This window comes from Schistocerca piceifrons, chromosome 11 (assembly GCF_021461385.2).
Source record: "Schistocerca piceifrons isolate TAMUIC-IGC-003096 chromosome 11, iqSchPice1.1, whole genome shotgun sequence".
In the NCBI taxonomy this organism is placed as follows: domain Eukaryota; kingdom Metazoa; phylum Arthropoda; class Insecta; order Orthoptera; family Acrididae; genus Schistocerca; species Schistocerca piceifrons.
Window position 1 is genome coordinate 162,204,280 of NC_060148.1, and position 25,796 is coordinate 162,230,075.

The following is a 25,796-nucleotide window of genomic DNA, read 5'->3' on the forward strand; positions in this document are numbered from 1 at the left end:
TTCCTTACTGCAATCCTTTGGCCAGTGTTGTGGACATGAATGTGTAATAATGGCATTCCATATTTATGATCATTTCTTGGTAAAAACATTTGTCACAATATGGTATAATTTTGCTTGCTGGTGAAACCCACAATAATGGGGACAAACATTCGGTCAGTGCAATATTCCCACTATCACTGTGCCATTACAGTCAGCACTCGCTCATTGTGCAACTGCATCACTGCAGCTGAACGCAGCTTCAACACATACTGGGAGCATTAAGTGATTGACTACCAATACTTTGTATCTTCTACTGGTGTGAATAAAATTTTCTTATTTCAGTAGGTAATTGTGCATCCCTTACAGTGCCCTGCTGGTGTTTCACATACTGCTGTTTGAACTTCTGAGACAAGATGTTGCTGTCCATTCAAAACAAACAAAAGATGACTGTGCAGTAGACTGCACGAATCTACACATAAGTTTTGTAAACATGAGATTACATTTCTGAAACATACTCATCGCCACTACATAGGAACCCTACCATTTTCCACAGAATATGTAGTGGAGATCACAAAACTAATAAAGGTCTGATCTGAATCTTAAACTCTGCTCCAAATTAGGTGTTAGTAGTTCATCCACAGCTTGACTCAAGAAATTAAAAGATGTTCTTTTGTCTCATTAACAGATGTTCATTAACACTTTGGCCAACAGCCAAAATTGAGCCTAGGATGCCCTCTGAGCCCAACTAACAACTTTTGTCAATGCATACAAGCCACAGTACGGAGCTGGCCAATAGAACTTACACCAGATTTCATATGCGACGGAGGCAGATACACGAAAACCTAATAGTTCACAAGTAATGCTACGCTCTTCATCTTAACTCTCTAGAGGTTCATTGTCAATGTTTCCACTACAATCATTATCTTTATTGATGTCAATGAAACCCAAAAATCTTTCCTGTAATTTGCTATCACGATCAACATACTTTGCAGCTAAACTCAGGTGGAGAATGTGCACTGTGTCTGTAGTCTCATCGAAGATTATGTTGAAATAACAAGAATCTTTGGTTTCCTCCAGTAGTCTCGATAATATCACTTTTTCACAGCATGAAATAAGTGTGTTTCCCATTGTTTTACATATTTAAGTGGCATTCGCTTTAGTGGTCTCAAGGTCATGTTTTAGTTGCAAGTCTCCATCCTCAATTCTAAATCTTAGAAGAGCTCTTAAGTTTCCTGTGTTACTCACTATACTTTCACAATCATTATCGTTATCTGATTGACTCCCATAATCTCTATCCCCCACAGGGGAGTACATGTCTTTCCATGAAATGTGATTGTTTTTGTTATTGGTACAAGATGGTCTCTGTTTTCCATAATGCTTTCCATTCTCTGTCTTGACAATTTATTTATGACATCAAGTTTGCATTCCTCATGTTGCCAAAAATAATTTTGCATCTGTTGACGCTTCAACGTGGTACTAGAGCAGAGAGTGAGTCTCAAGATTACTGTCTGTACCAGTAAGATTGGCAAACTTTGTTAGTGGTTCAGTCACAAGTGTCTTGGCGATAATCGATTTCTTTCCTCCAACCATTTTATTATTCACAAAAATTGAACAGTTAATGCAAAGAAGTCCTATTTAACTTGTGAGAACACCAGCTGTGGATAATGTTCAAAATGATGATAGTGCTTTGTCTATGTTCCACCCACCCTCTATTGTTGTGCTCAGAAGTAGGAACGACATAACCTTTTCCATTTTCCCTTGGAGCTGTGAGAAGCTTGTGTTTTATATCATCACTAATATTTCCTGATGCTAATACACTACTGGTCATTAAAATTGCTACACCAAGAAGAAATACAAATGATAAACAGGTATTCATTGGACAAATATATTATACTAGAACTGACATGTGGTTACATTTTCACGCAGTTTGGGTGCATAGATCCTGAGAAATCAGTACCCAAAACAACCACCTCTGGCCGTAATAACCTCCTTGATATGCCTAGGCATTGAGTCAAACTGACATTGGGTGGCATGTTCAGGCACAGCTGTCCCTGCAGCTTCCAACACGATACCGCAGTTCATCAAGAGTAGTGACTGGCGTATTGTGATGAGCCAGTTGCTCGGCCACTATTGACCAGACATTTTCAATTGGTGAGAGATCTGGAGAATGTGCTGGTCAGGGCAGCAGTCGAACATTTTCTGTATCCAGAAAGGCCCAAACAGGACCTGCAACATGCGGTCATGCATTATCCTGCCAAAATGTAGGGTTTCGCATGGATCGAATGAAGGGTAGAGCCATGGGTCGTAACACATCTGAAATGCAACATCCCTGTTCAAAGAGCCGTCAATGCGAACAAGAGGTGACAGAGACGTGTAACCAGTGACACCCCATACCATCAGACCAGGTGATACACCAGTATGGTGATGACGGATACATGCTTCCAATGTGCATTCACTGTGGTGTCGCCAAACACAGATGTGACCATCATGATGCTGTAAACAGAACGTGGGTTCATCCGAAAAAAATTGTTTTGCCATTCGTGCACCCAGGTTCGTCGTTGAGTACACCGTCGCTGGCACTCCTGTTTGTGATGCAGCGTCAAGGGTAACTGCAGCCATGGTATCAGAGCTGATAGTCCATGCTGCTGCAAACATCGTCGAACTGTTTGTGCAGATGGTTGTCGTCTTGCAAACGTCCCGATCTGTTGACTCAGGGATCGAGACGTGGCTGCACGATCTGTTACAGCCATGCAGATAAGATGCCTGTTATCTCGACTGCTAGTGATACAAGGTCATTAGGATCTAGCACGGTATTCCGTATTACCCTCCTGAACCCACTGATTCCATATTCTGCTAAGTCATTGGATCTTGACCAACTCGAGCAGCAATGTCGCGATACGATAAACTGCAATCACGATAGGCTACAATCCGACCTGTGTCAAAGTCAGAAACATGATGGTACGCATTTCTCCTCTGTAAACGAGGCATCACAACGACGTTTCACCAGGTAACACTGGTCAACTGCTGTTTGTGTACGAGAATTCGGTTGGAAACTTTCCTCATGTCAGCACATTGTAGGTGTTGCCACTGGCACCAACCTTGTGTGAATGCTGTGATAAACTAATCATTTGCATATGACAGCATCTTCTTCCTGTCGGTGTAGCAATTTTAATGGCCAGTAATGTATATCCAAATAATTGCCAATATCCTTGGGATTAAACGAATCTGTCAATGAACTTTGTTGTGGAAGTTTCGACGAAGTGTTGGGCTCTGCCTTTACATCTGGTGGCATTCTTGCAGCTGAATGGTGACCGGAGTCGTCAGATGTTTCTACTTTTTTCCTTATTACATAATGCTCCACTTTATTATATTGTTATGATGTAGGTAAATCAGATGCCAATTATTCTTGAATAAATACTTTATTCACACTGAAAAATACAACACTGGTACACTTAGCAGTAAAACACACTGAGCCATCCTCCCAATATTTCTAATATCACTAAGCACAATACTGACTACAGTCTGTGGTAATATCCGATAATGCAGTTGTTCACTTATTATCACTTCCAAGTTATCGCGGAGATTGTAGCATTCGAACTGCTTACCTGTCAGCGACTCTGCTTCCCTTATGTTTGTGGCTCAGTTGTCATCAGAACATTCGCTCCAGAATATCAAATGCACTCTGCCATTTGTAAGTCACACAGGTGATGTTTCCCCTCGAGGTAGGTTTTCAACAGATGATAGCAGTGGCAGCTACAGCAGGGTTAAGATGAACGACAAAATTAGTAAATTGAGGGCAAGGGCTCTCACACTCCCACAAAAAAGCAAAAGCTAAATAGAGATGGAGAAAAGCTTACAATATTGGTTTGCACACAGAAAGATACAGTAAAAGAAAATTATTAACCCAAATATATTTATACACCTGCTAATACTGCTACTGCAGAAGTGCTGTATTTGTTTCGCACACATTGTACCACTCAATTAGCTTTTTACAGCAAATGCCATGAGAATCTTTGAGTTCAGTGGCCCAAAAAATAAATTTGTTATGTCACTGCTTTTGTAGGGATAAACCTGTGGTACTGGATGTGGTGAATGCAGGTAGGAGATTTCAGAAAAATCATGAAAGAACAAATGTGGATGTAACAAGAGGGAAATGGCTGTAAAATTAACTTTGGTAGTGTGTATAGATGTTCAGTGACAACTGTAATTGTACCAAGAGTTTGACTGCATCATTACACCATTTGACTAGGGAAAGTGGTGGAGAGTAAACGAGCTGTGAATTTGTAGTCCAGTGCAGATAAACAAGTAGTCATAGCTTTTTACATCAAAAGTTATTCCTTATTCCTGTTCATTATAGTGAAAAATTTGTTTTTAGTTTTGTGTTACTAGGACAACAACCATGGGTGTCCAGATGGCATATACGTGAGTTGTTTTTTGTGACTTCTGAAGGATTGCTAAGGATGCAAGCAAAACGATTATATTTATTTTTATTTGTGTATATGTAGGACAAATTCACAATTACATTCAAATGTAAAATAATTAAATTTGTAAGTTACATAGCATCCATAATTCATTACATAATGACTGTGACAGTGACACTGGAGAGAAGCAGAAAGTCCTCATGATATCTACATGTTTTATATTTTGTACAATAATGATAGGGAATTGTTTTTCAGAATGAAGGAACTTTTATTGAAGGAAAACAAGTGGACTTCTTGGCTTCACCTGGGTATGCATTTACTCCACTTCTGACCACCTCGACCTCCATTATATTTCACTCCATTCTCTGTACATGTCCCTCCCCTTTCCCCAGGTGCCTTTTAGAGTGACTCATTAGCTGAGAAGGTCAATGTGATGGTATACTGATGCCATGTGAAATTGTAGGTCCCCCTGGTGCTTCAAGTGTCTGGAATTTGGGCATGTCTTTGCATTGCAGCACTAACCCCATCTCTAGAGATTGTGGATGAGTATCGCTTGCAAATGCTGTGTTTGCATCTCTCCCCTTCTTTGTCCACTGAGGAAAACACCACACTCCTTACCCAACAGATTACCCCCCCAGGGCATCCACAACTCTTTTGTGGATACGTGCGTAGCGAGCACGGGGCCCCGAGCTAATGTGGCCTTCCTTCCTTTCCGGGCTGCATACCTTCCCTTTCCGCATCCTTCCCCATCCCCTGTCTTCACCCCCCCCCCCCTCACCTCTGGCTCTTTCCTTCACTTTCTCCCCCTCTGGGAGTATGGTTTGCGCCTACGTCCGGAGACGTACGCTTGTAAATGTACTGCATTCTTCTTCTTCCTTGCTTGTATGTCTTCTTCCTTCCTTTGTCCTTCTCCTTTCCTTACCTCTTCTCTTTACCCTTTTCTCTGCTGCGGCGTTTGAGACCCCCTCTTCTTTCCTTTCCCTTTCTCTTTCTTCCTCCCTGTGCGTGTCTGAAGGCCGACCCACGCACTTCCATGCGTAGCCGGTGACGGGGTAACGCGTAATTCCCCGCCCCGGGTAGACAGGTAGGACACGTACGTACCCCCTGGTAAAGGCCAGGCCCAGGGAGGGGTGATTACCCGAGCTGATACCTTCCGAAAGTGCCGATTGGTCCCTCCGTCCGTTAGTCGGGAGGTGTGACCTGAGGTGTGAACAATCACCTAAGGCGGGTGTGCCCTCGGTGAGGGCCCCCACAAGGGAGGAGCGCGCCATCGGAGACGCCGGTAATCATGGGGGATTCTTCCGCAATGGTTTCCTCACCTTCCACTATGTCTGCTCACAAACGTAAGTTCACTGAGTCTCAGCCACAGACGGTTCTTCCATCGTTGCCACAGTTCCTTGTTGTTTCTCGGTCTGACGAAGGTCACGACTTTTCCACGGTCAACCCTTTCATTATTCAGAAGGGTGTCGACACAATTGCGGGTCCTGTGAAGTCTTGTTCCAGATTACGGAATGGTACCCTGTTGTTAGAAACACACAGTGCCCTCCAGGCTCAAAAATTGCTGCGTACTTCTCTGCTCCACACCTTCCCTGTCCGGGTGGAACCGCACCGTACCTTAAATTCCTCGCGTGGAGTCGTTTATACACGCTCCCTCAATGGATTGTCTGACGAAGAAATTCAGCACTACCTGTCTGACCAGGGCGTCACCGCTGTTCGTCGGGTTATGAAAAGGGTTGACTCGAACATCATTCCAACCCGCACTGTCTTCTTGACATTTGACAAAGTTCAACTCCCATCAAAAATCAAAGCAGGCTATGAGATAATTTCCGTTCGCCCTTATGTCCCAAACCCTACGCGTTGCTATCGATGTCAGCGGTTCAATCACACCAGCCAGTCCTGTTCCAATCCGGCCAAATGTGTTACGTGTGGCAGGGATGCCCATGAGGGTGCTTGTCCACCTCCATCCCCACACTGCATCAACTGTATGGGTGACCACGCTGCTTCCTCTCGAGATTGCCCCGTTTTTAAGGATGAAAAGCTCATCCAGGAAATAAGAGTGAAGGAAAAGGTGTCGACCTTTGCTGCTCGAAAGTTACTCGCCAGTCGACAGCCCACCGTGCCTCAGAAAGGAAAATACAGCACTGTCCTTGCTTCTCCTCGGCCAACAAAGGAGGCGGCCACGCAGACTTGCGACCTCACATTTAGTACCACGGTCGTCAGATCGGCCAGCGCAAAGATCGCCCGTTCAACCTCACCACTTTCGCCTGCCCACTCTATGGCTCACCCTTCGTCGGGTTCTGCTAAATCTCGAGCCCAAAAGTCAGACGCCAAGTCTTCGAAAAAAGAGCATTCTCGTGAAGAGTTTTTACGTACTGCAACTTCACAACCATCGGTTCCTCCTTCATCTAAACATCATACCTCCAAGAAGGCTACGAAGAAACACAGTTCCTCTCCTTCTCCGCCAAGGCGTGTCCCAACTACAGCACCACCTGGCGGAAATCGCCCTCGGCCATCTTCCGTGTCACCGAGGCGCACTGCTGGTGGCCGGTCAACTGGCCGATCGTTGGTGGCAGGAGCTGCTCCTGACCAACCTATGGATCAGGATCTTCTGCCTTCGACTGAATGCCATTCCATGCTGTCGGTCGCAAGTTCTGAGCAGTCGTTGAGTTGACAGCGACCTTGGTCACATTCCTCCATTTTCTGTTCACCCTATGTCCATTATCCACTGGAATATCCGCGGTATTCGAGCCAATCGGGATGAATTGTCGGTCCTCTTGAGATCCTACTCGCCGGTCATCTTCTGTCTTCAGGAAACAAAGCTGCGTCCCCATGACCGCTTTGTTCTCCCTCATTTTCAGTCCGTCCGATATGACCTCCCCTCTGTTGAAGGCACTCCAGCCCATGGAGGACTCATGATTCTGCTCCATGATACTCTCCATTATCACCCAATCCCCTTAAACAGTTCCTTCCAAGCTGTCGCCGTCCGTCTTTCCCTTTCTGGATACACGTTCTCTCTATGTACGGTATACATTCCATCGTCTACACCACTGACACGAGCTGATCTCCTTCATCTTCTTGATCAGCTTCCACCGCCCTATTTGCTGGTTGGGGACTTCAATGCCCACCACCCGCTTTGGGGATCTCCACATCCTTGTCCACGTGGCTCACTATTGCTAGACGTCTTCCACCAAGCGGATCTAGTCTGCCTCAACACTGGGGTCCCCACGTTTTTGTCTGCCTCCACGGCAAATTTATCTCATTTGGACCTTGCGGTCGGTACTGTTCCGCTAGCCCGGCGCTTCGAATGGTTCGCCCTTGATGATACACACTCGAGTGACCACTTTCCGTGTGTCCTTCGACTGCAGCCTCAACTGCCATATCTGCGCTCGTGACGCTGGAAGTTTGCCCAAGCCGATTGGACACTTTTTTCGTCTCTAGCGACGTTCGATGACCGTCGCTTTCCCAGCGTCGACAATGAGGTCACACATTTTACCGACGTTATTCTCACAGCTGCGGAACGTTCAATACCACGCACCTCCGAATTGCCCCGGCGCCCCCCAGTTCCTTGGTGGAACGAGGCACGCCGTGACGCAATACGTGAGCGGCGACGTGCTCTTCGCATTTTCCGTCACCATCCAACTTTGGCCAACTGTATCCGATATAAGCAGCTCCGTGCGCGATGCCGTCGCGTCATCCGCGATAGCAAGAAGGCAAGCTGGCAATTCTTTATTAGCTCATTTAACACCTTCACTCCCTCCTCGGAAGTTTGGAGTCGGCTTCGACGGTTCTCAGGCGCGCCTAGTTTCTCCCCGGTCTCTGGGCTCACTGTCGCGCATGATACCTTAGTGGACCCCGTCGCAATTTCTAACTCATTGGGTCAGCACTTTGCTGAGATTTCGAGCTCTTCAAATTACCCGCCAGCGTTTCTCCCGAAGAAACGTGCAGCGGAAGTGCGACATCTTGCTTTCTCCTCTCAAAATCGCGAAAGCTACAATACTGTTTTCTCCATGCGCGAACTCCAACATGCACTCTCTTCTTCTCGCTCCTCCGCCACAGGACCGGATGGTATCCATGTCCAAATGTTGCTGCATTTATCAACCCATAGCCTGCGCTACCTCCTTCGCCTTTATAATCGAATTTGGACCGACAGTACCTTTCCCAGGCGATGGCGGGAAGCTATTGGCGTTCCCGTTCCGAAACCTGGAAAGGACAAACATCTCCCCTCTAGCTATCGCCCCATTTCTCTCACGAGTAGTGTCTGTAAGGTTTTGGAGCGTATGGTGAATTACCGTTTAGCTTGGTGGCTGGAATCCCGCAGTCTTTTAACACCAGCCCAATGCGGATTCCGACAACATCGTTCTGCCGTTGACCATCTTGTTGCTCTCTCCACTTATATCATGAACAATTTCCTCCGGAAACGCCAAACGGTAGCAATATTTTTTTGATCTGGAGAGAGCATACGATACCTGTTGGAGGACAGGCATCCTCCGCACACTGTTCTCTTGGGGCTTTCGAGGCCGGCTGCCCCTTTTTCTTCGCGAATTTATGGCAGCGCGCACATTTAGGGTGCGGGTGAACACTACTCTATCCCGTATTTTCTCCCAAGAAAACGGGGTACCCCAGGGCTCCGTGCTGAGTGTTGTACTGTTTGCCATTGCCATTAATCCAATTATGGATTGTCTCCTTCCTGATGTCTCGGGCTCCCTCTTTGTGGACGATTTTGCGATCTACTACAGCTCTCAATGGACCAGCCTTCTTGAAAGACGTCTTCAAGGATGTCTCGATCGCCTCCACTCGTGGAGCATCGAAACCGGCTTCCGTTTCTCACCCAGTAAGACCGTTTGTGTTAATTTTTGGCGACGTAAGGAGTTTCTTCCGCTCTCCTTACATCTAGGTCCTGTCAACCTTCCGTTCTCCGACGTCGCTAAATTCTTGGGTCTTCTGTTTGACAGAAAACTGTGCTGGTCCTCCCACGTTTCCTATCTTTCGGCTCGCTGTCTGCGTTCCCTTAACACCCTCCGTGTCCTGAATGGCACCTCTTGGGGAGCGGACCGAGTGGTCCTTCTCCGCCTCTATCGCGCCTTAGTGCGCTCGAAATTGGATTATGGAAGCATAGTCTACTCCTCTGCTCGGCCGTCTATTCTTCGGCGTCTCGACTCTATCCACCACCGTGGATTACGTTTAGCGTCTGGAGCTTTTTACACCAGCCCTGTGGAAAGCCTTTATGCTGAGACTGCTGAACCTCCGCTGTCCAATCGGCGAGCAGTCCTTCTGAGTCCGTTATGCTAGCCATCTGTCTTCCATGCCTGCTAATCCAGCCCATGACATTTTTTTCGACGCCTCCTTTGACGTAGGGTATGCAGGCCGCCCCTCCTCCCTACTACCATCGGGAGTCCGCTTCCGTCAACTGCTCCATTCTCTTTCCTTCCGCTTTCCTAAAACCTTCTTGACAACTTGGGGTACAGCACCGCCTTGGCTCCATCCCCGGATCGACTTGCTCAGAGACCTATGTCAATTTCCCAAGGATGGTACCCCTACACTTGTTTACCGTCGGGCATTTGCTGCTCTATGTGCACAAATGACGGAAGCCACATTTATTTACACCGATGGCTCGAAAACATCGTTAGGTGTAGGGAGTGCCTATTTTGTTGGCGACACCCCAAATCACTTTCGGCTTCCCGACCAGTGTTCGGTTTATGCTGCGGAGCTTTACGCTATTTTCCAGGCTGTCCACTACATCCGCCGCCATCAGCGGATACAGTACGTAATCTGCTCAGATTCTCTCAGCTCTCTTCTAAGTCTCCAAGCTCTTTACCCTGTGCACCCTCTGGTCCACCGGATTCAGGACTGTCTGCGCTTGCTCCACCTGGGGGGCGTCTCAGTGACGTTCCTCTGGCTCCCAGGACACGCTGGTATCTGTGGAAATTAGGCGGCCGATATAGCGCCCAAGGCTGCAGTCTCTCTTCCTCGGCCAGCTATTCAGTCTCTTCCGTTTACCGATCTACGGAGCGGTTTATGTCGCCAAGTTGCTCATTTATGGCATGCGCATTGGTCAACACTTCCCCATAATAAATTGCGGGAAGTGAAAGCCCTTCCTTGTGCATGGACCTCTTCCTCCCAATCGCGTCGTCGGGAGGAGGTAATTTTAGCTAGACTCCGGATAGGGCACTGTCTTTTTAGTCATCGACATCTTTTAAGCGGTGATCCTCCCCCACTCTGTCCCCACTGCTCTCAGCTGTGGACGGTCAGACACCTTTTAATTGAATGCCCCTATTTTCATCCGTTACGCTCCCGTCTACAGCTATCGCCTGATCTATCGTCGATTTTAGCAGATGACACGCGCTCAGCTGACCGCGTTCTACAGTTTATTAGTGACAGTGAAATGACGTCAGTCATTTGAAGCCTTTTTTTTTGGGGGACAACCAACCCCTTTCTATAGTGGATTTTTAAGCATTCCTTCTGCCTTTAGTTTCTCAAATTTTATGACTTTGTTCCCATTGCTGCTGATTTTAAATTTCGTTTTTTTCCTGTTTTCTACGTCACGGGCTGGGCGCTAATGACCATAGAAGTTTTGCGCCCTAAAACCACAAAAAAAAAAAAAAACCAACAGATTACACTGTTTTCTAGATAGTGAAGAAGATACAAGAATACAGGACTCAGGACAAACCTACTGGCAAAGAGGCCAAACAGAACTGCAAGCCCTGTTCATCCCTCATCATCACTACCCTGGATGTGTGCCCAGATCGGCTGACATCATTGCTGACTGTAGTGCTTTTGCCTTTCATGTCGGCCCTGACTCCCTGCCACATGGAGGCGTCAACAAGGCAGTCCAGAATATAATTACAGCCATTCATTTGGCAGCTGATTTAGCAATCCTCTGTTTCTTGGACCTGCTCTGACAGAAGAGAATACATTGGTGGTCATCAGAAATTGTAGAGGCCATTAGTGATAATAGGTGGGCTCTCCAGCACTATAAGTGGCACCAATCAATGGAGCATGTTATTTACTTCAAGTGTCTTCATGCCTGGGTCTGCCACCTGATGAAATGATGTAAACAAGAATGCTGCGAGCAGCCTGTTTCAACCATCAGACCATAAACCTCTCCTTCGCATGTTTGACCTAAGATGAGACATTTCTATATATACCAGATACTAGTAGGTGTATCTGCTATTGCCTTGAAATTCCACTGTCTTCACTGACCCAGGCACCATTGCCAACATTTTTCTCTACATATGCTAGAGTCTCAGCATCTGAGATTTATCAACATGTTTTTCATATTCTTAAGCAATGGGTGGAGTAAAAGGAATTACCTTTTACTGTGTGCCACCTGGAGCTGTATAAAGCTCAATTCACGGAGTGGGAATTCATCAGTGTCCTTGCCCTCTACCCTGGTACAGCCCCAGGGGCCGGTCACATTGACAACCAAATGATCAAGCACCTATCAGTGGATTGTCAGCATCATACCCTTGCCATCTGTAACTGCATCTGGACCAAGGGCTAGTTCCAATCACAACAATTAGAAAGCATCATTGTCACAGTGCGGAAACTGGGTAAGCACCGTTAGAGATGAGCAGTTATCGCCCATTAAGTTCCACCAATGTTCTCTGTATATTGCTTGAATGCACAGTGAGCTGACAGCTGTGTGGCTCCTTCAGTCTCGTGGTCTTCTGGCTGCATCACAGTGTGGTTCTTGGCAAAGCTGTTTCACTACTAATAATGTGGTTTGCCTACAGTCTGCCAGCCAGTCAGCTTTTGCCCAGTGTCAATGCATTGTAGCAGTCTTCAACGACCTGCAAAAGCTGTATGACACCAGCAGGTGACACAATATCCTTGATACCTCATGCGAATAGGGTCTCTGGGATCCACTCCCAGTTTTTATATAGAATTTCGTGTCACAGTGTATATTCTACGTTCTAGTTGGTGCTTCCACAACACTCCCCATATCCAAGAGAATGGAGTCCTGCAGGGTTCTGTACTGCATATCCTTGTGCTTCTACAAGCCATCAATAGCCACCTCTAGCTGTGAGGTCATCAGTATCACCCTCCCTGTATGCTGACTACTTCTGCCTCTTACTATTGCTCCTCTAGTGTGGGTGTCACTGACTGTAGACTAGAAGGCACCATTCAAAAGAAACGATCATGGTCACTCATCCATGGCTTTTGGTTTTCAGCTGCCAAGACTCATGTCATGGTTTTCTGTCAACATCGTATGGTTCATCTACAACCAGAACTTTATCTTGATTACAAACTACTCAGTGTGGCAGGAACTTACTGTTTTAGGACTAGTCTTTGGTTCTCAGTTGACATGAATTTGCAGTCTTTTGCAGTGTAAGTGAAAGTGCTTGCTGCACCTCAGTACACTTGGTCGCCTGAGTAACACCAACAGGGGTGCACAGTGCACTACCCTTCTGCATCTTTACAAAGCCATGATCAAACTGTGTCTTGGTTATGGGAGTCTGGCATATGGTTCGGCATCGCCCTCAGCATAGCGGATACTGGATCAGATACACCACTCTGGGGTTTGATTTGCAACAGGAGCCTTTTGAGCTAGTCCTATGGACAGATTACTCATGGAGGCTGGGGTCAAATCATTATGTACCAGGTGCAAACAACAGCTTCTCAGTTGAACTACCTATGTTTGCAGCTCTCCTAAGCATCCAAACTATTGTCCCCTCTTTCCAAACATGGAAGCCTATTTCCCACAATGGTGGCCCAGATCAGGGATTATGATTGCAGTCCACACCCTGTCCCTCCCCACTGAATTCCAGTTATTTCTTCCTCCATCTCTCCTCTGGGCCCACTCATGTACACCTCAGTGAGGAACCCCCTTGGTCACAGCTTTGTCTTGACTCATCATGAGGTCCGAAAGACATGGTCCCTCCTGAGGCCCTCTGCCACTAATTTTTCTCCATTTATGGTACATACCGGGCTTCAGCAGTAGTCTAAACAGATTGCTTGATGGTTGCTGATCACATGGGCTTTGCTTACACTGTCATGGGTCATACTGAACTGCCTTCCTTGCCAGAAGCTGTAGTGTTGTTAGCCATCTCTCATGCTCTTAAGCATATCCTTCCCTCCAGTGGTGGGTCCTTCATCTGCTGCAACCTCTGGACCAGTTTAGAAGCTCTCACCCAGTATTACCCTCAGCATCCCATGGTTATTGCTAATCAGTATTTCCAGTATGCTCTTAAGGAAGGTGGATGCTCAGTGACGATTGTTGGAATCCCTGGGAATGAACATTGCTGGTAGCTAGGCCAAACTGGCTACCAGTAAACCAGCTCTGGTGATGAGTATTCTGGAAACAGACCTCTGATTGGTATTACACCATCAAGTTTTAGGAACCTGAAATATGGAATGGATCACTCTAACTTCAAACTACCATTGATAAGGAAGACTACGAATCCTTGTAGGTCCTTTCATGCAGGCCTCTCAGAAGTATTCTACTGTCCTTTGCCAGCTCCACATCAACCATACCTGACTGACTTGTGGTCATCTCTTCCAGTGGGAGGACACACCCCACTGTCGTCATTCCCATTCAACAGTAGTCTACATTTTGCTGTATTCTCCATCCTTGCTATTGAGACCCATCGACAAGTTGGCAGAACACTGTTGACTCCTCTGCACAGACCAGGCTGTGGCTGTCTGGGCTTGGTGGTCCAGCCCAGTTCTCACCCTAGCTGCTCTTTTACACTTATTCCCTCCTGTCACATAGTGTTAGACAAATTAATCTTTCGTCTCTGTACTTCTCTTGCCCTGTCTGTATTGCTAGTCTTTCGTAGGCAGTTCATGAGTAAAGTACCTCTGGTAAGTGGCAGGGACTGGGGGATGTATGTCCTCTCATTGCGTTCTGCTGCTTCTGGCTGCTCCCTAAATGGGGCACCTTGTCTGTCTTCCATCCTCTGTGTTCATTTTTTCCTTTTGTCCCTTATATCGGTTTCACTGACCTCTCATAGACATTGGGGTTTTCTTCCTCTGAATTGTGTGTGGTAGGGTCTCTCTTACCTACAGTTGTGTAGATCCACCTGCCTGTTTGAGGAAGGACAGTTGACCTAGTAGTTTGGTGCCTTTAATCATTCAATCAGCCAACCACCTCTGTCCATCTGCTACCCCTCTCTGTGTCCATCTGTTTCTGCCACCTCTCTCTCTCTCTCTCTCTCTCTCTCTCTCTCTCTCTCTCTCTCTCTCTCTGTCTGTTGTTCCTCCGTTCCTCTCTCCACATCATCCTGCCCACTTCCATGGGAGGTTGCTGGTTCTTACCTTCTCAGTATTTTAGTCTAGATAGTAAGTAATACATGTATCTGGCTTGGTTGTAGTCGAACCAGTGGTTTAGGAGGTGATGTAAAACACATCCACTTTTGTACTATGTATGGTTGCTGTGTATGCTGGTAGCTGCTTGGTATGTAAGAAATAATTTTGATCAGTATTTCGGGGTCAATCGCTTACTGTTGTGCCTGTCTTCAAGAATAAACAAAGATTCGGTTCCAAATATTTGAAATGTGTCACCACATTTTCTTACTGCCTATTTCAAATTGTTGAATATATGTGATTATTAGTGTTACGGCCATGACAGTTTCTACACAAGATCTGTTTGAATGTTTCTCTCTCTCTCTCTCTCTCTCTCTCTCTCTCTCTCTCTCTCTCTCTCTCTCTCTCTCTCTCTCTCTCCCCCCTGTTTTCGTGCTCCTCTAAGAGAGAGGCATTTGGAAGAAGACACAGAAGCCTTGATCACTTAACTTTTTTGCTTTTTTTCAGTTTCTTGAAGACCCATTAAAGACTGAAGGACCTAGTGTTTCGCTAAAGCAAGATCCCGAACTGAAACAACATGCTGATGGATCAGAGCATAATGTAAGTTTTCACACAAGCACTTTATTGTGTAGGAAGTGTAGTAAGAATGTCGTGACACAAATATGGGGCATTCAAGCTAAATTATCATGGATGGTGTGCAATTGTAACCTATGATACCAGCTATTTTCAAGAATTTTTGTGGTCTTCCAGTTGACTCTAGTTAGATGTGTTATTTCATGTTTATCACCAATAGTATTTTAACAGAACTTGTAACAAGCATATTTTTACAAACTATTACCATTTTATTAATTTTTTATTATGATTGTATGCAATGAATGCATTAAGTGCATGTTGGGTATCAACAGAGCAAGGAAGACTTCCTCTTGGAAGAAACTTAATCTCGTTATGTCTCTGTGTCACAGTGCTGTAACAGAAGATCTGGAACTATATGTGTTGGGGTATAGTTTAGAGTTCCCAGTCACTATTTACTGTAATATTTACATTATTACTGAAATCCTGCAGTGGCTGTGTGTAATTCCTTCTGATTTCCCTCCAGTACACATGACATAAATGTGCATGGTTTCCCAAAGAGTAGGCTCTGAAAATATTTGTTGAAGAGCAAGAAGCTGTGTAAATAGCATTAAATTTTGTTAATTTTGATGATGATGTAGAGTATGCCATAATCATTTGATTAAAGACTGAAAAGCCCTCTTATTTATTGGTTTACAGCTGGAAGATTATTGAGGTTTCTCTATTATCTGAGTTTAATTTTGAAATGTTGCCACACACCCATATATCAAGTTTGCTTATGGGAGTATGACCATCCGATAGAGCAGGCCATAGTGCCACTGAAATCAGAATGGATTATGTGATAGGAATAGAAAGTGAAAGTATGCCAAATAAATACTACACAATGGCTGATAGCAAAATCAGAGACATTAGAACTGATTTGGATGAATTGTGACACTCACTCTTCCCAGTTGATTAGAATCTGTGCAGAGTTGGATGATATTCATAAGAAAGGAATATTGAGAACTGTGTCAGAAGTTAGCGAGCAGTTATATTTCAGCATTTTTTTTTTTTTTTTTTTTCATGCAGTCTGTTAAAGATCCATTTGGAATATCTTGGTCCACTGATTTTATCAAGGAGGATCCTGAATTGAATTTGGAAATTGTCACTGAGGATATTGTAAGTATTCACATCTCTAATGTATTGCATGTAGTCAAGTAATGAGCCTTTTGTTAATTTTGTAGAGTAAAGGATGTATTACAGTGGAATTAGCAGATTGTCAGTTTTCTGGAACTTTTTGCTGTTCGTAATTGTAGAGTATTTTTTTACTCCTGAACTTGACTATCATATCATCTGTTATGTGCGGACTGTTGTAAACAGAAGTGGAAGGGGACTGGTTGCTGGTATAATCCTGTTTTCTGTAGCCCTTGTTGATATCAACTATATTGTATAATGGCTGTGTGTGATGGATAAACCTAATTCACATTTATATTAAGTGTAAGTTCTAATAGTGTAGGTCATTTTTCTGTTCTTATCTTCTGTGTGAATAATAGTTATTCTTGATTTTGTCATAAATTTTTTTTGGGTTTTGAAAAAGAGAGATAAATTTTGTATGTTGTAGATCAGCCCTGATACTTAGGCCACAACCTGTACATATTGTGGCAGCTTCGGTTGTGCCTGTTGTATTAGTTACAAATTTTTCAGTTATAGAAAAACCCTGTGTATGGCTTTTGGTGAATGATCGTTCACAGGTGAAGCCAACCTCAACATTTGAGTCCTGGCAGATCTAAAGAAGAAAGATTATTTGTTTAAATATGCTTTATGACCTTGCTAAGGGAAAGAGATGCTCACATTGTTAAACATGTCACAGAAATAAAATTAGATAAAGACTATACAAGCTTACAGGTCAAGGAACCAAACTATCATGCTAGTGACAGCTGACAATATCCCCCCCCAGGGGATCCACAACTGTTTTGCGGATACGTGCGTAGTGAGCACGGGACCCCGAGCTAATGTGGCCTTCCTTTCTGGGCTGCATACCTTCCATTTCCGCATCCTTCCCCCCCCCCCGCCCCCCCCCCCTTATCTTCGCCCCCCCCCTCACCTCTGGCTCTTTCCTTCCCTTTCTCCCCCTCTGGGAGTATGGTTTGTGCCTACGTCCGGAGACGGACGCTTGTAAATGTACCGCATTCTTCGCCTTCCTTGCTTGTATGTCTTCATCCTTCCTTTGTCCTTCTCTTTTCCTTACCTCTTCTCTTTGCCCTTTTCTCCGCTGCGGCATTTGAGACCTCTCTTCTTTCCTTTCCCTTTCTTCCTCCCTGTGCGTGTCTGAAGGCCGACCAACGCACTTCCATGCGTAGCCGGTGACGGGGTAACGCATAATTCCCCACCCCGGGTAGACAGGTAGGACACGTACGTACGCCCTGGTAACGGCCAGGCCCACGGAGGGGTGATTACCTGAGCTGATACCTTCCGAAAGTGTCGATTGGTCCCTCCGTCCGTTTGTCGGGAGGTGTGACCTGAGGTGTGAACAATTACCTAAGGCGGGAGTGCCCTCAGAGAGGCTCCCCACAATGGAGGAGCGTGTCATCGGAGACGCCGGTAATTATGGGGTATTCTTTCGCAATGGTTTCCTCACCTTCCACTATGTCTGCTCACAAACGTAAGTTCACTGAGTCCCAGCCACAGTCAGTTCTTCCATCGTTGCCACAGTTCCTTGTTGTTTCTCGGTCTGACGAAGGTCACGACTTCTCCACGGTCAACCCTTTCATTATTCAGAAAGGTGTCGACGCAATTGTAGGTCCTGTAAAGTCTTGTTCCAGATTACGGAATGGCACCCTGTTGTTAGAAACAGTCAGTGCCCTCCAGGCACAAAAATTGCTGCGTACCTCACTACTACACACCTTCCCTGTCCGGGTGGAACCGCACCGTACTTTAAATTCCTCGCGTGGAGTCGTTTATACATGCTCCCTCGCTGGACTGTCTGACGAAGAAATTCAGCACTACCTGTCTGACTAGGGCGTAACGGCTGCTCATAGGGTTATGAAAAGGGTTGACACGAACATCATTCCAACCCGCACTGTCTTCTTGACATTTGACAAAGTTCAACTCCCATCGAAAATCAAAGCAGGCTATGAGATAATTTCCGTTCGCCCCTACGTCCCAAACCCTACGCGTTGCTATCGGTGTCAGCAGTTCAATCACACCAGCCAGTCCTGTTCCAATCTGGCCAAATGTGTTACGTGTGGCAAGGATGCCCATGAGGGTGCTTGTCCACCTCCATCCCCTCGCTGCATCAACTGTATGGGTGACCACACTGCTTCCTCTCGAGATTGTCCTGTTTTTAAAGACGAAAAGCTCATCCAGGAAATAAGAGTGAAGGAAAAGGTGTCGACCTTTGCTGCTAGAAAATTATTCGCCAGTCGACAGCCCACCGTGCCTCAAAAAGGAAAATACAGCACTGTCCATGCTTCTCCTCGGCCAACGAAGGAAGCGGCCACGCAGACTTGCGACCTCACCTTTAGTGCCACGGTCGTCAGATCGGCCAGCGCAAAGATCGCCCGTTCAACCTCACCACTTTCGTCTGCCCACCCTCTGGCTCACCCTTCGTCGAGTTCTGCTAAATCTCGAGCCCAAAAGTCAGACACCAAGACTTCGAAAAAAGAGCATACTCGTGAAGAGTTTTTACGTACGGCTACTTCCCAACCATCGGTTCCTCCTTCCTCTAAACATCATACTTCCAAGAAGGCTACAAAGAAACCCAGTTCCTCTCCTTCTCTGCCAAGGCGTGTCCCATCTGCAGCACCACCTGGCGGAAATCGCACTCAGCCGTCTTCTGTGTCGCCGAGGCGCACTGCTGGCGGCCGGTCAACCGGCTGATCGCTGGTGGCAGGAGCTGCTCCTGACCAACCTATGGATCAGGATCTTCTGCCTTCCGCTGAATGCCATTCCATGCTGTCGGTCGCAAGCTGTGAGCAGTCGTTGAGTTGACAGCGACCTTGGTCACATTCCTCCATTTTCTGTTCACCCTATGTCCATTATCCACTGGAATATCCGCGGTATTCGAGCTAATTCGGATGAATTGGCGATCCTCTTACGATCCTACTCGCCGGTCATCTTCTGTCCTCAGGAAACAAAGCTGCGTCCCCATGACCGCTTTGTTCTCCCTCATTTTCAGTCCGTCCGATATGATCTCCCCTCTGTTGAAGGCACTCCAGCACATGGAGGACTCATGATTCTTCTCCATGAAACTCTCCATTATATCCCAATCCATTTAAACACTTCCTTCCAAGCTGTCGCCGTCCGTCTTTCCCTTTCCGGATACACGTTCTCTCTTTGTACGGTATACATTCCATCGTCCACACAAATGGCACGAGCTGATCTCCTTCATCTTCTTGGTCAGCTTCCACCCCCATATTTGCTGGTTGGGGACTTAAATGCCCACCACCCGCTTTGGGGATCTCCACATCCTTGTCCGCGTGGCTCACTATTGCTAGACGTCTTCCACCAAGCAGATCTAGTTTGCCTCAACACTGGGGTCCCCACATTTTTGTCTGCCTCCTCGACAAATGTATCTCATTTGGACCTTGCGGTCGGTACTGTTCCGCTAGCTCGGCGCTTCGAATGGTTCGCCCTTGATGATACACACTCGAGTGACCACTTTCCATGTGTCCTTAGACTGCAGCCTCAACTGCCCTACATGCGCCCACGACACTGGAAGTTTGCCCAAGCTGATTGGACACTTTTTTCGTCTCTAGCGACGTTCGATGACCGTCACTTTCCCAGCGTCGACGATGAGGTCACACATATTACCGACGTTATTCTTACAGCTGCGGAACATTCAATACCATGCACCTCCGAATTGCCCCGGCGCCCCCCAGTTCCTTGGTGGAACGAGGCATGCCGTGATGCAATACGTGAGCGGCAGCGTGCTCTCCGCGTTTTCCGCCACCATCCTACTTTGGCCAACTGTATCCGCTATAAGCACTTCCGATCGCGATGCCGTCGCGTCATCCGCGATAGCAAGAAGGCAAGCTGGAAATTCTTTATTAGCTCATTTAACACCTCCACTTCCTCCTCGGAAGTTTGGAGTCGGCTTCGACGGTTCTCAGGCGCACCTAGTTTCACCCCGGTCTCTGGGCTCACTGTCGCGCATGACACATTAGTGGACCCTGTCGCAATTTCTGACTCGTTGGGTCAGCACTTTGCTGAGATTTCGAGCTCTTCAAATTACCTGCCAGCGTTTCTCCCGAAGAAACGTGCAGCGGAAGTGCGACCTCTTGCTTTCTCCTCTCAAAATCGCGAAAGCTACAATACTGTTTTCTCCTTGCGGGAACTCCAACATGCACTCTTCTTCTCGCTCCTCCGCCCCAGGTCCAGATGGTATCCACGTCCAAATGTTGCTGCATTTATCAACCCATAGTCTGCGTTACCTCCTTTGCCTTTAAAATCGAATTTGGACCGACAGTACTTTTCCCAGACGATGGCGGGAAGCTATCGTCGTTCCTGTTCCGAAACCTGGAAAGGACAAACATCTCCCCTCTAGCTATCGCCCCATTTCTCTCACAAGTAGTGTCTGTAAGGTTTTGGAGCGTATGGTGACTTACCATTTAGCGTGGTGGCTGGAATCCCGCAGTCTTTTAACACATGCCCAATGCGGATTCCGAAAGCATCGTTCTGCAGTTGACCATCTTGTTGCTCTCTCCACTTATATCATGAACGATTTTCTCCGGAAACGCCAAACGGTAGCAATATTTTTTGATCTGGAGAGAGCATACGATACCTGTTGGAGGACAGGCATCCTCCGCACACTGTTCTCTTGGGGCTTTTGAGGTCAGCTGCCCCCTTTTCTTCGCGAATTTATGGCAGAGCGCACATTTAGGGTGCGAGTGAACACTATTCTCTCCCGTACTTTCTCCCAAGAAAATGGGGTACCCCGGGGCTCCGTGCTGAGTGTTGTGCTGTTTGCCATTGCCATCAATCCAATTATGGATTGTCTCCTTCCTGATGTCTCGGGCTCCCTCTTTGTGGACGATTTTGCGATCTACTACAGCTCTCAACGGACCAGCCTTCTTGAAAGACGTCTTCAAGGATGTCTCGATCGCCTCCACTAGTGGAGCATCAAAACCGGCTTCCGTTTCTCACCCAGTAAGACCGTTTGTGTTAATTTTTGGCGACGTAAGGAGTTTCTTCCGCCCTCCTTACATCTAGGTCCTGTCAACCTTCCGTTTTCAGACGTCGCTAAATTCTTGGGTCTTATGTTTGACAGAAAACTGTGCTGGTCCTCCTACGTTTCCTATCTTTCGGCTCGCTGTCTGCGATCCCTCAACACCCTCCGTGTCCTGAATGGTACCTCCTGGGGAGTGGACTGAGTGGTCCTTCTCCGCCTCTATCGTGCCTTTGTGCGCTCGAAATTGGACTATGGAAGCATAGGCTACTCCTCTGCTCGGCCGTCTATTCTTCGGCGTCTCGACTCTATCCACCACCGTGGATTACGTTTAGTGTCTGGAGCTTTTTACACCAGCCCTGTGGAAAGCCTTTATGCTGAGACTGCTGAACCTCCGCTGTCCAATCGGCGAGCAGTCCTTCTGAGTCCGTTATGCTAGCCATCTGTCTTCCATGCCTGCTAATCCAGCCCATGACATTTTTTTCGACGCCTCCTTTGACGTAGGGTATGCAGGCCGCCCCTCCTCCCTACTACCATCGGGAGTCCGCTTCCGTCAACTGCTCCAGTCTCTTTCCTTCCGCTTTCCTAAAACCTTCTTGACAACTTGGGGTACAGCACCACCTTGGCTCCGTCCCCGGATCTGCCTGGTCCGTGACCTTTGTCGATTTCCCAAGGATGGTACCCCTTCACTTGTTTATCGTCGGGCATTTGCTGCTCTATGTGCACAAATGACGGACGCCACATTTATTTACACTGACGGCTCGAAAACATCGTTAGGTGTAGGGAGTTCCTATATTGTTGGCGACACCCCAAATCACTTTCGGCTTCCCGACCAGTGTTTGGTTTATACTGCGGAGCTTTACGCTGTTCTCTAGGCTGTCCACTACATCCGCCGCCATCAGCGGATACAATACGTTATCTGCTCAGATTCTCACAGCTCTCTCCTCAGTCTCCAAGCTCTTTATCCTGTGCACTCTCTGGTCCACCGGATTCAGGACTGTCTGTGCTTGCTCCACCTGGGGGGCATCTCGGTGGCGTTCCTCTGGCTCCCGGGACACGTTGGAATCTGTGGAAATGAGGCGGCCGATATTGCAGCCAAGGCTGCAGTCTCTCTTCCTCGGCCAGCTATTCAATCGATTCCCTTCGCCGATCTACGGAGCGTTCTATGTCGACGTGTTGTTCATTCATGGCACATGCATTGGTCAACACTTACCCATAATAAATTGCGGGAAGTGAAAGCCCTTCCTTGTGCTTGGACCTCTTCCTCCCGAACGCGTCGTCGGGAGGAGGTAATTTTAGCTAGACTCCGGATAGGGCACTGTCTTTTTAGCCATCGACATCTTTTAAGCGGCGATCCTCCCCCACTCTGTCCCCACTGCTCTCAGCTGAGGACGGTAAGACACCTTTTAATTGAGTGCCCCTATTTTAATCCGTTACGCTCCCGTCTACAGCTGTCGCCTGATATATCGTCAAATTTTGCGGATGACACGCGCTCAGCCGACCGCGTTCTCAAGTTTATTAGTGCCAGTGAAATGACGTCAGTCATTTGAAGTTTGTTTGGGGACAACCAACCCCTTTCTGTCGCGGATTTTTAAGCCTTCCTTATGCTTTTAGTTTCTCCAATTTTTGACTTTCGTTCCCATTGCTGCTGGTTTTCAATTTCGGTTTTTTATTGTTTCCTAAGTCACGGACCAGGTGCTAATGACCATAGACGTTTTGCACTCTAAAACAAAAAAAAAAAAAAAAAAAGCTCACAGTATGTAAAGGAGTGGAGCTGATTCACAGCTAACAGACCAAGACTTCAGGTCACAGAGACTCCTATTATGCCATTTTGAACACATTAAAGGGATGCATTAGCATCAAAAGTAGACAGGACAGTATGTGGAACACCACTAGTGTTGTTCCACAAGAAGGGTTTTACAGAAATAACACCATGCATAGTAGTCAGGGATGTGCAAATCAGAAGATTGGCCAAAACAATGAACTGTAGGCATAGCTGTAGTTGTCAAAGTGGCTGGCTTGTAGTTGGTGATCAGTTACCATGAAAATGCAAAAGGCAGTACTGGCCTTCATATGCAACCCAAGAGATCCCAGGTCGTACAGGATGCCTCCATAGCACCTGGGCAGAGATAGTGCCCACTGCATGGAGTGCTGCTGTCAGTGCAAGTGTGGAGAATAGTGTGTTGCTGGTTGTGTGGCCTGGAAAACCATGTCATGTGGTTGGCACTGAAATCACTGATGTGTACCCCACTTGTTAGTTTGAAATTACGTATGAAATAGTGGTAGTCACCTGAGCGAATCGTACATACAAACTAATCTATTAGTAATTCCCATAATTAGCAGTGTTAGATTAGCATTAGTTACACTTCAGAGGTAAATTCCTGTGGGAGAAGGCTACATCAGATTCGGTGGGTAGCCACTTAGGTGTCAATGGGTTGGAGCATTGGCAATCACCCATTCTTATGCCAGTTCATAAGAACAGGATCAAAGATCAGATCAACGACATTGCAACTCATAATATTAATTATCTACTTAAAATAGGAAAATAAAGATTTGATAGATGACTTAGAGAAGCAGAAAATTTTAGAAACAGGACTCCAGGAAATAAGAAATACTACAGAAGAACCATTCAAATCACAAGGCTACTGAATTTACAATGGTAAACCTGGAATAAGGGTTATGAAAGAATGTCCCCAATTTGGAACTGGGTTTATAGTCAATGTGAAAATAATACATTTGATTATTGATTTCCAAGCCACCTCCCCTAGAATTGCAACTTTGAGTTTAAAAATATGTAACAAAATTTATATCATCGTTAATGCCCATACCCCTACTAATGAAACGAATTTTCTAACAAAGACCAGGAACGAAGTGGAAAAGTTTTGGGATCTCCTTGACCAAGCAATAAACCATGTAAATATTAACATTGTTAAGATCCTATTAGGGAACTTCAATACTCAACTCAGAAAAGAAATACTGGGATATTATTGGGAAATGGGCTCCACATAAACAAGTTAGAATGGTCAAAGACTTCCTGAAATCTGTAGGGAACACAAACTGATCTCAAAGTACACATACTTCAAAAGGAGGCCAAACAAATGTAAAACTTGGAAACATCCTGATTGGAGAAAAGGAGAATGGCAGCTGGATCATGTATTTATGGACAAATTCTTCCACAGAAAAATCTACAATGTTAAAATGCTCAGGCAACAAGCAGAAAATTTAGCCCCATTGAACCGACCTAATAGATATGTCTGGTGGAACTCAGAATATGACAAAATTCATAGTGGAAGACATTGTGCATGGTTAAAATATCAAACACACAAAACAGAAGAAGACACAACCAACCTCAAAAATATCAAGCAAAAGTTCACACAAATTATCAGGCAAACCAAGAGACAATCACAGAAAGATCTAACCGACTCAATGGAAAAAATTACCATAAAACCAATTTCAGAGACTTTTACAAAATGTTTGGAATACAATTACGAAAATTTGCCCCTGCCACATTAATGCTGAAAGGGAAGATGGAAGAAAGCCACATAATGACGAGGTAAATGCTGAAATCATGGCAAAAGCATTTAGTAAATTTTTAAATTGTGAAGAACCCCAGGAACTTGTAGCAATTACTACACACACACCCATCAAAACTCCACCTGATCTCATGAATCCTCCAACAATTCAAGAGGTGGAAACAGCACTCAGAGATGGAAACTTATAAGGCGTGCGGAGAAGACCATGTTTTTTGCAGATATGTGGACATATGCCAGTGATATAATTCAAACATCCTTACACATAGCCCTAACAAAAATCTGGATAACAGAAAAGTTTCCCAAACATTGGACCACAGTCATAATCCAACCATTCCACAAAAAAGGAGATAAAAGCAACCCAGGTAATTACAGAGGTATCTCTCTTAGACTGCACATAGATTTTCTCCACAGTCCTATACAAGAGGATCAAACAGCAAATAGAGGAAGAATTAGGTGAATACGAAGGAGGCTTCAGACATTGGAGAAGCTGTGCAGAACAGATCATCAATTTAAAATTAGCCATATAATATTACAAGAAACAAAATGAACCTCTTGTAATAAACTCCATGGACTTTAAAAAAGCACATGACTGTATCCATAGATCTTCAATGTTAAAAATCTTAAGAAATTTTGGGCTCCATGCAAAATTAATCAAATTGATAGAACTCACCTTAACCAACACTGTTTGATATGTCAAGTTCAGGGAGGAACTCTGAGCCATTCATCATAAAAGCAGGTTTAAGTCAAGGAGATTGTTTGACACTCTTGCTGTTTGAACTGTGCTTTAGAATACATGATGATGAACTGGTACAACATTAACCCAAAGAACATCCAAATTGGAAGATCCAAACACAACATAACTATAAATTGTCTAGGATTTGCTGATGACCTAACTCTCTTGTC

The 25,796-nt window shown here is 45.8% G+C and overlaps 1 protein-coding gene across 7 annotated transcripts in view; it reads left to right on the plus strand.

The window, feature by feature from the left end:
• The window catches only part of LOC124720333 (zinc finger protein 726-like), a 326,530-nt gene that overhangs the window by 36,352 nt on the left and 264,382 nt on the right, over window positions 1-25,796 (plus strand). For 5 of the 7 annotated variants that reach the window (XM_047245645.1, XM_047245644.1, XM_047245651.1 and 2 more), the window contains exons 3-4: window positions 15,153-15,245; window positions 16,284-16,373. In XM_047245645.1, the coding sequence (XP_047101601.1) occupies window positions 15,153-15,245; window positions 16,284-16,373 (183 nt within the window). The remainder of the gene's footprint in view (window positions 1-15,152; window positions 15,246-16,283; window positions 16,374-25,796) is intronic. The other 2 variants (XM_047245649.1, XM_047245648.1) reach the window with 1 other exon arrangement.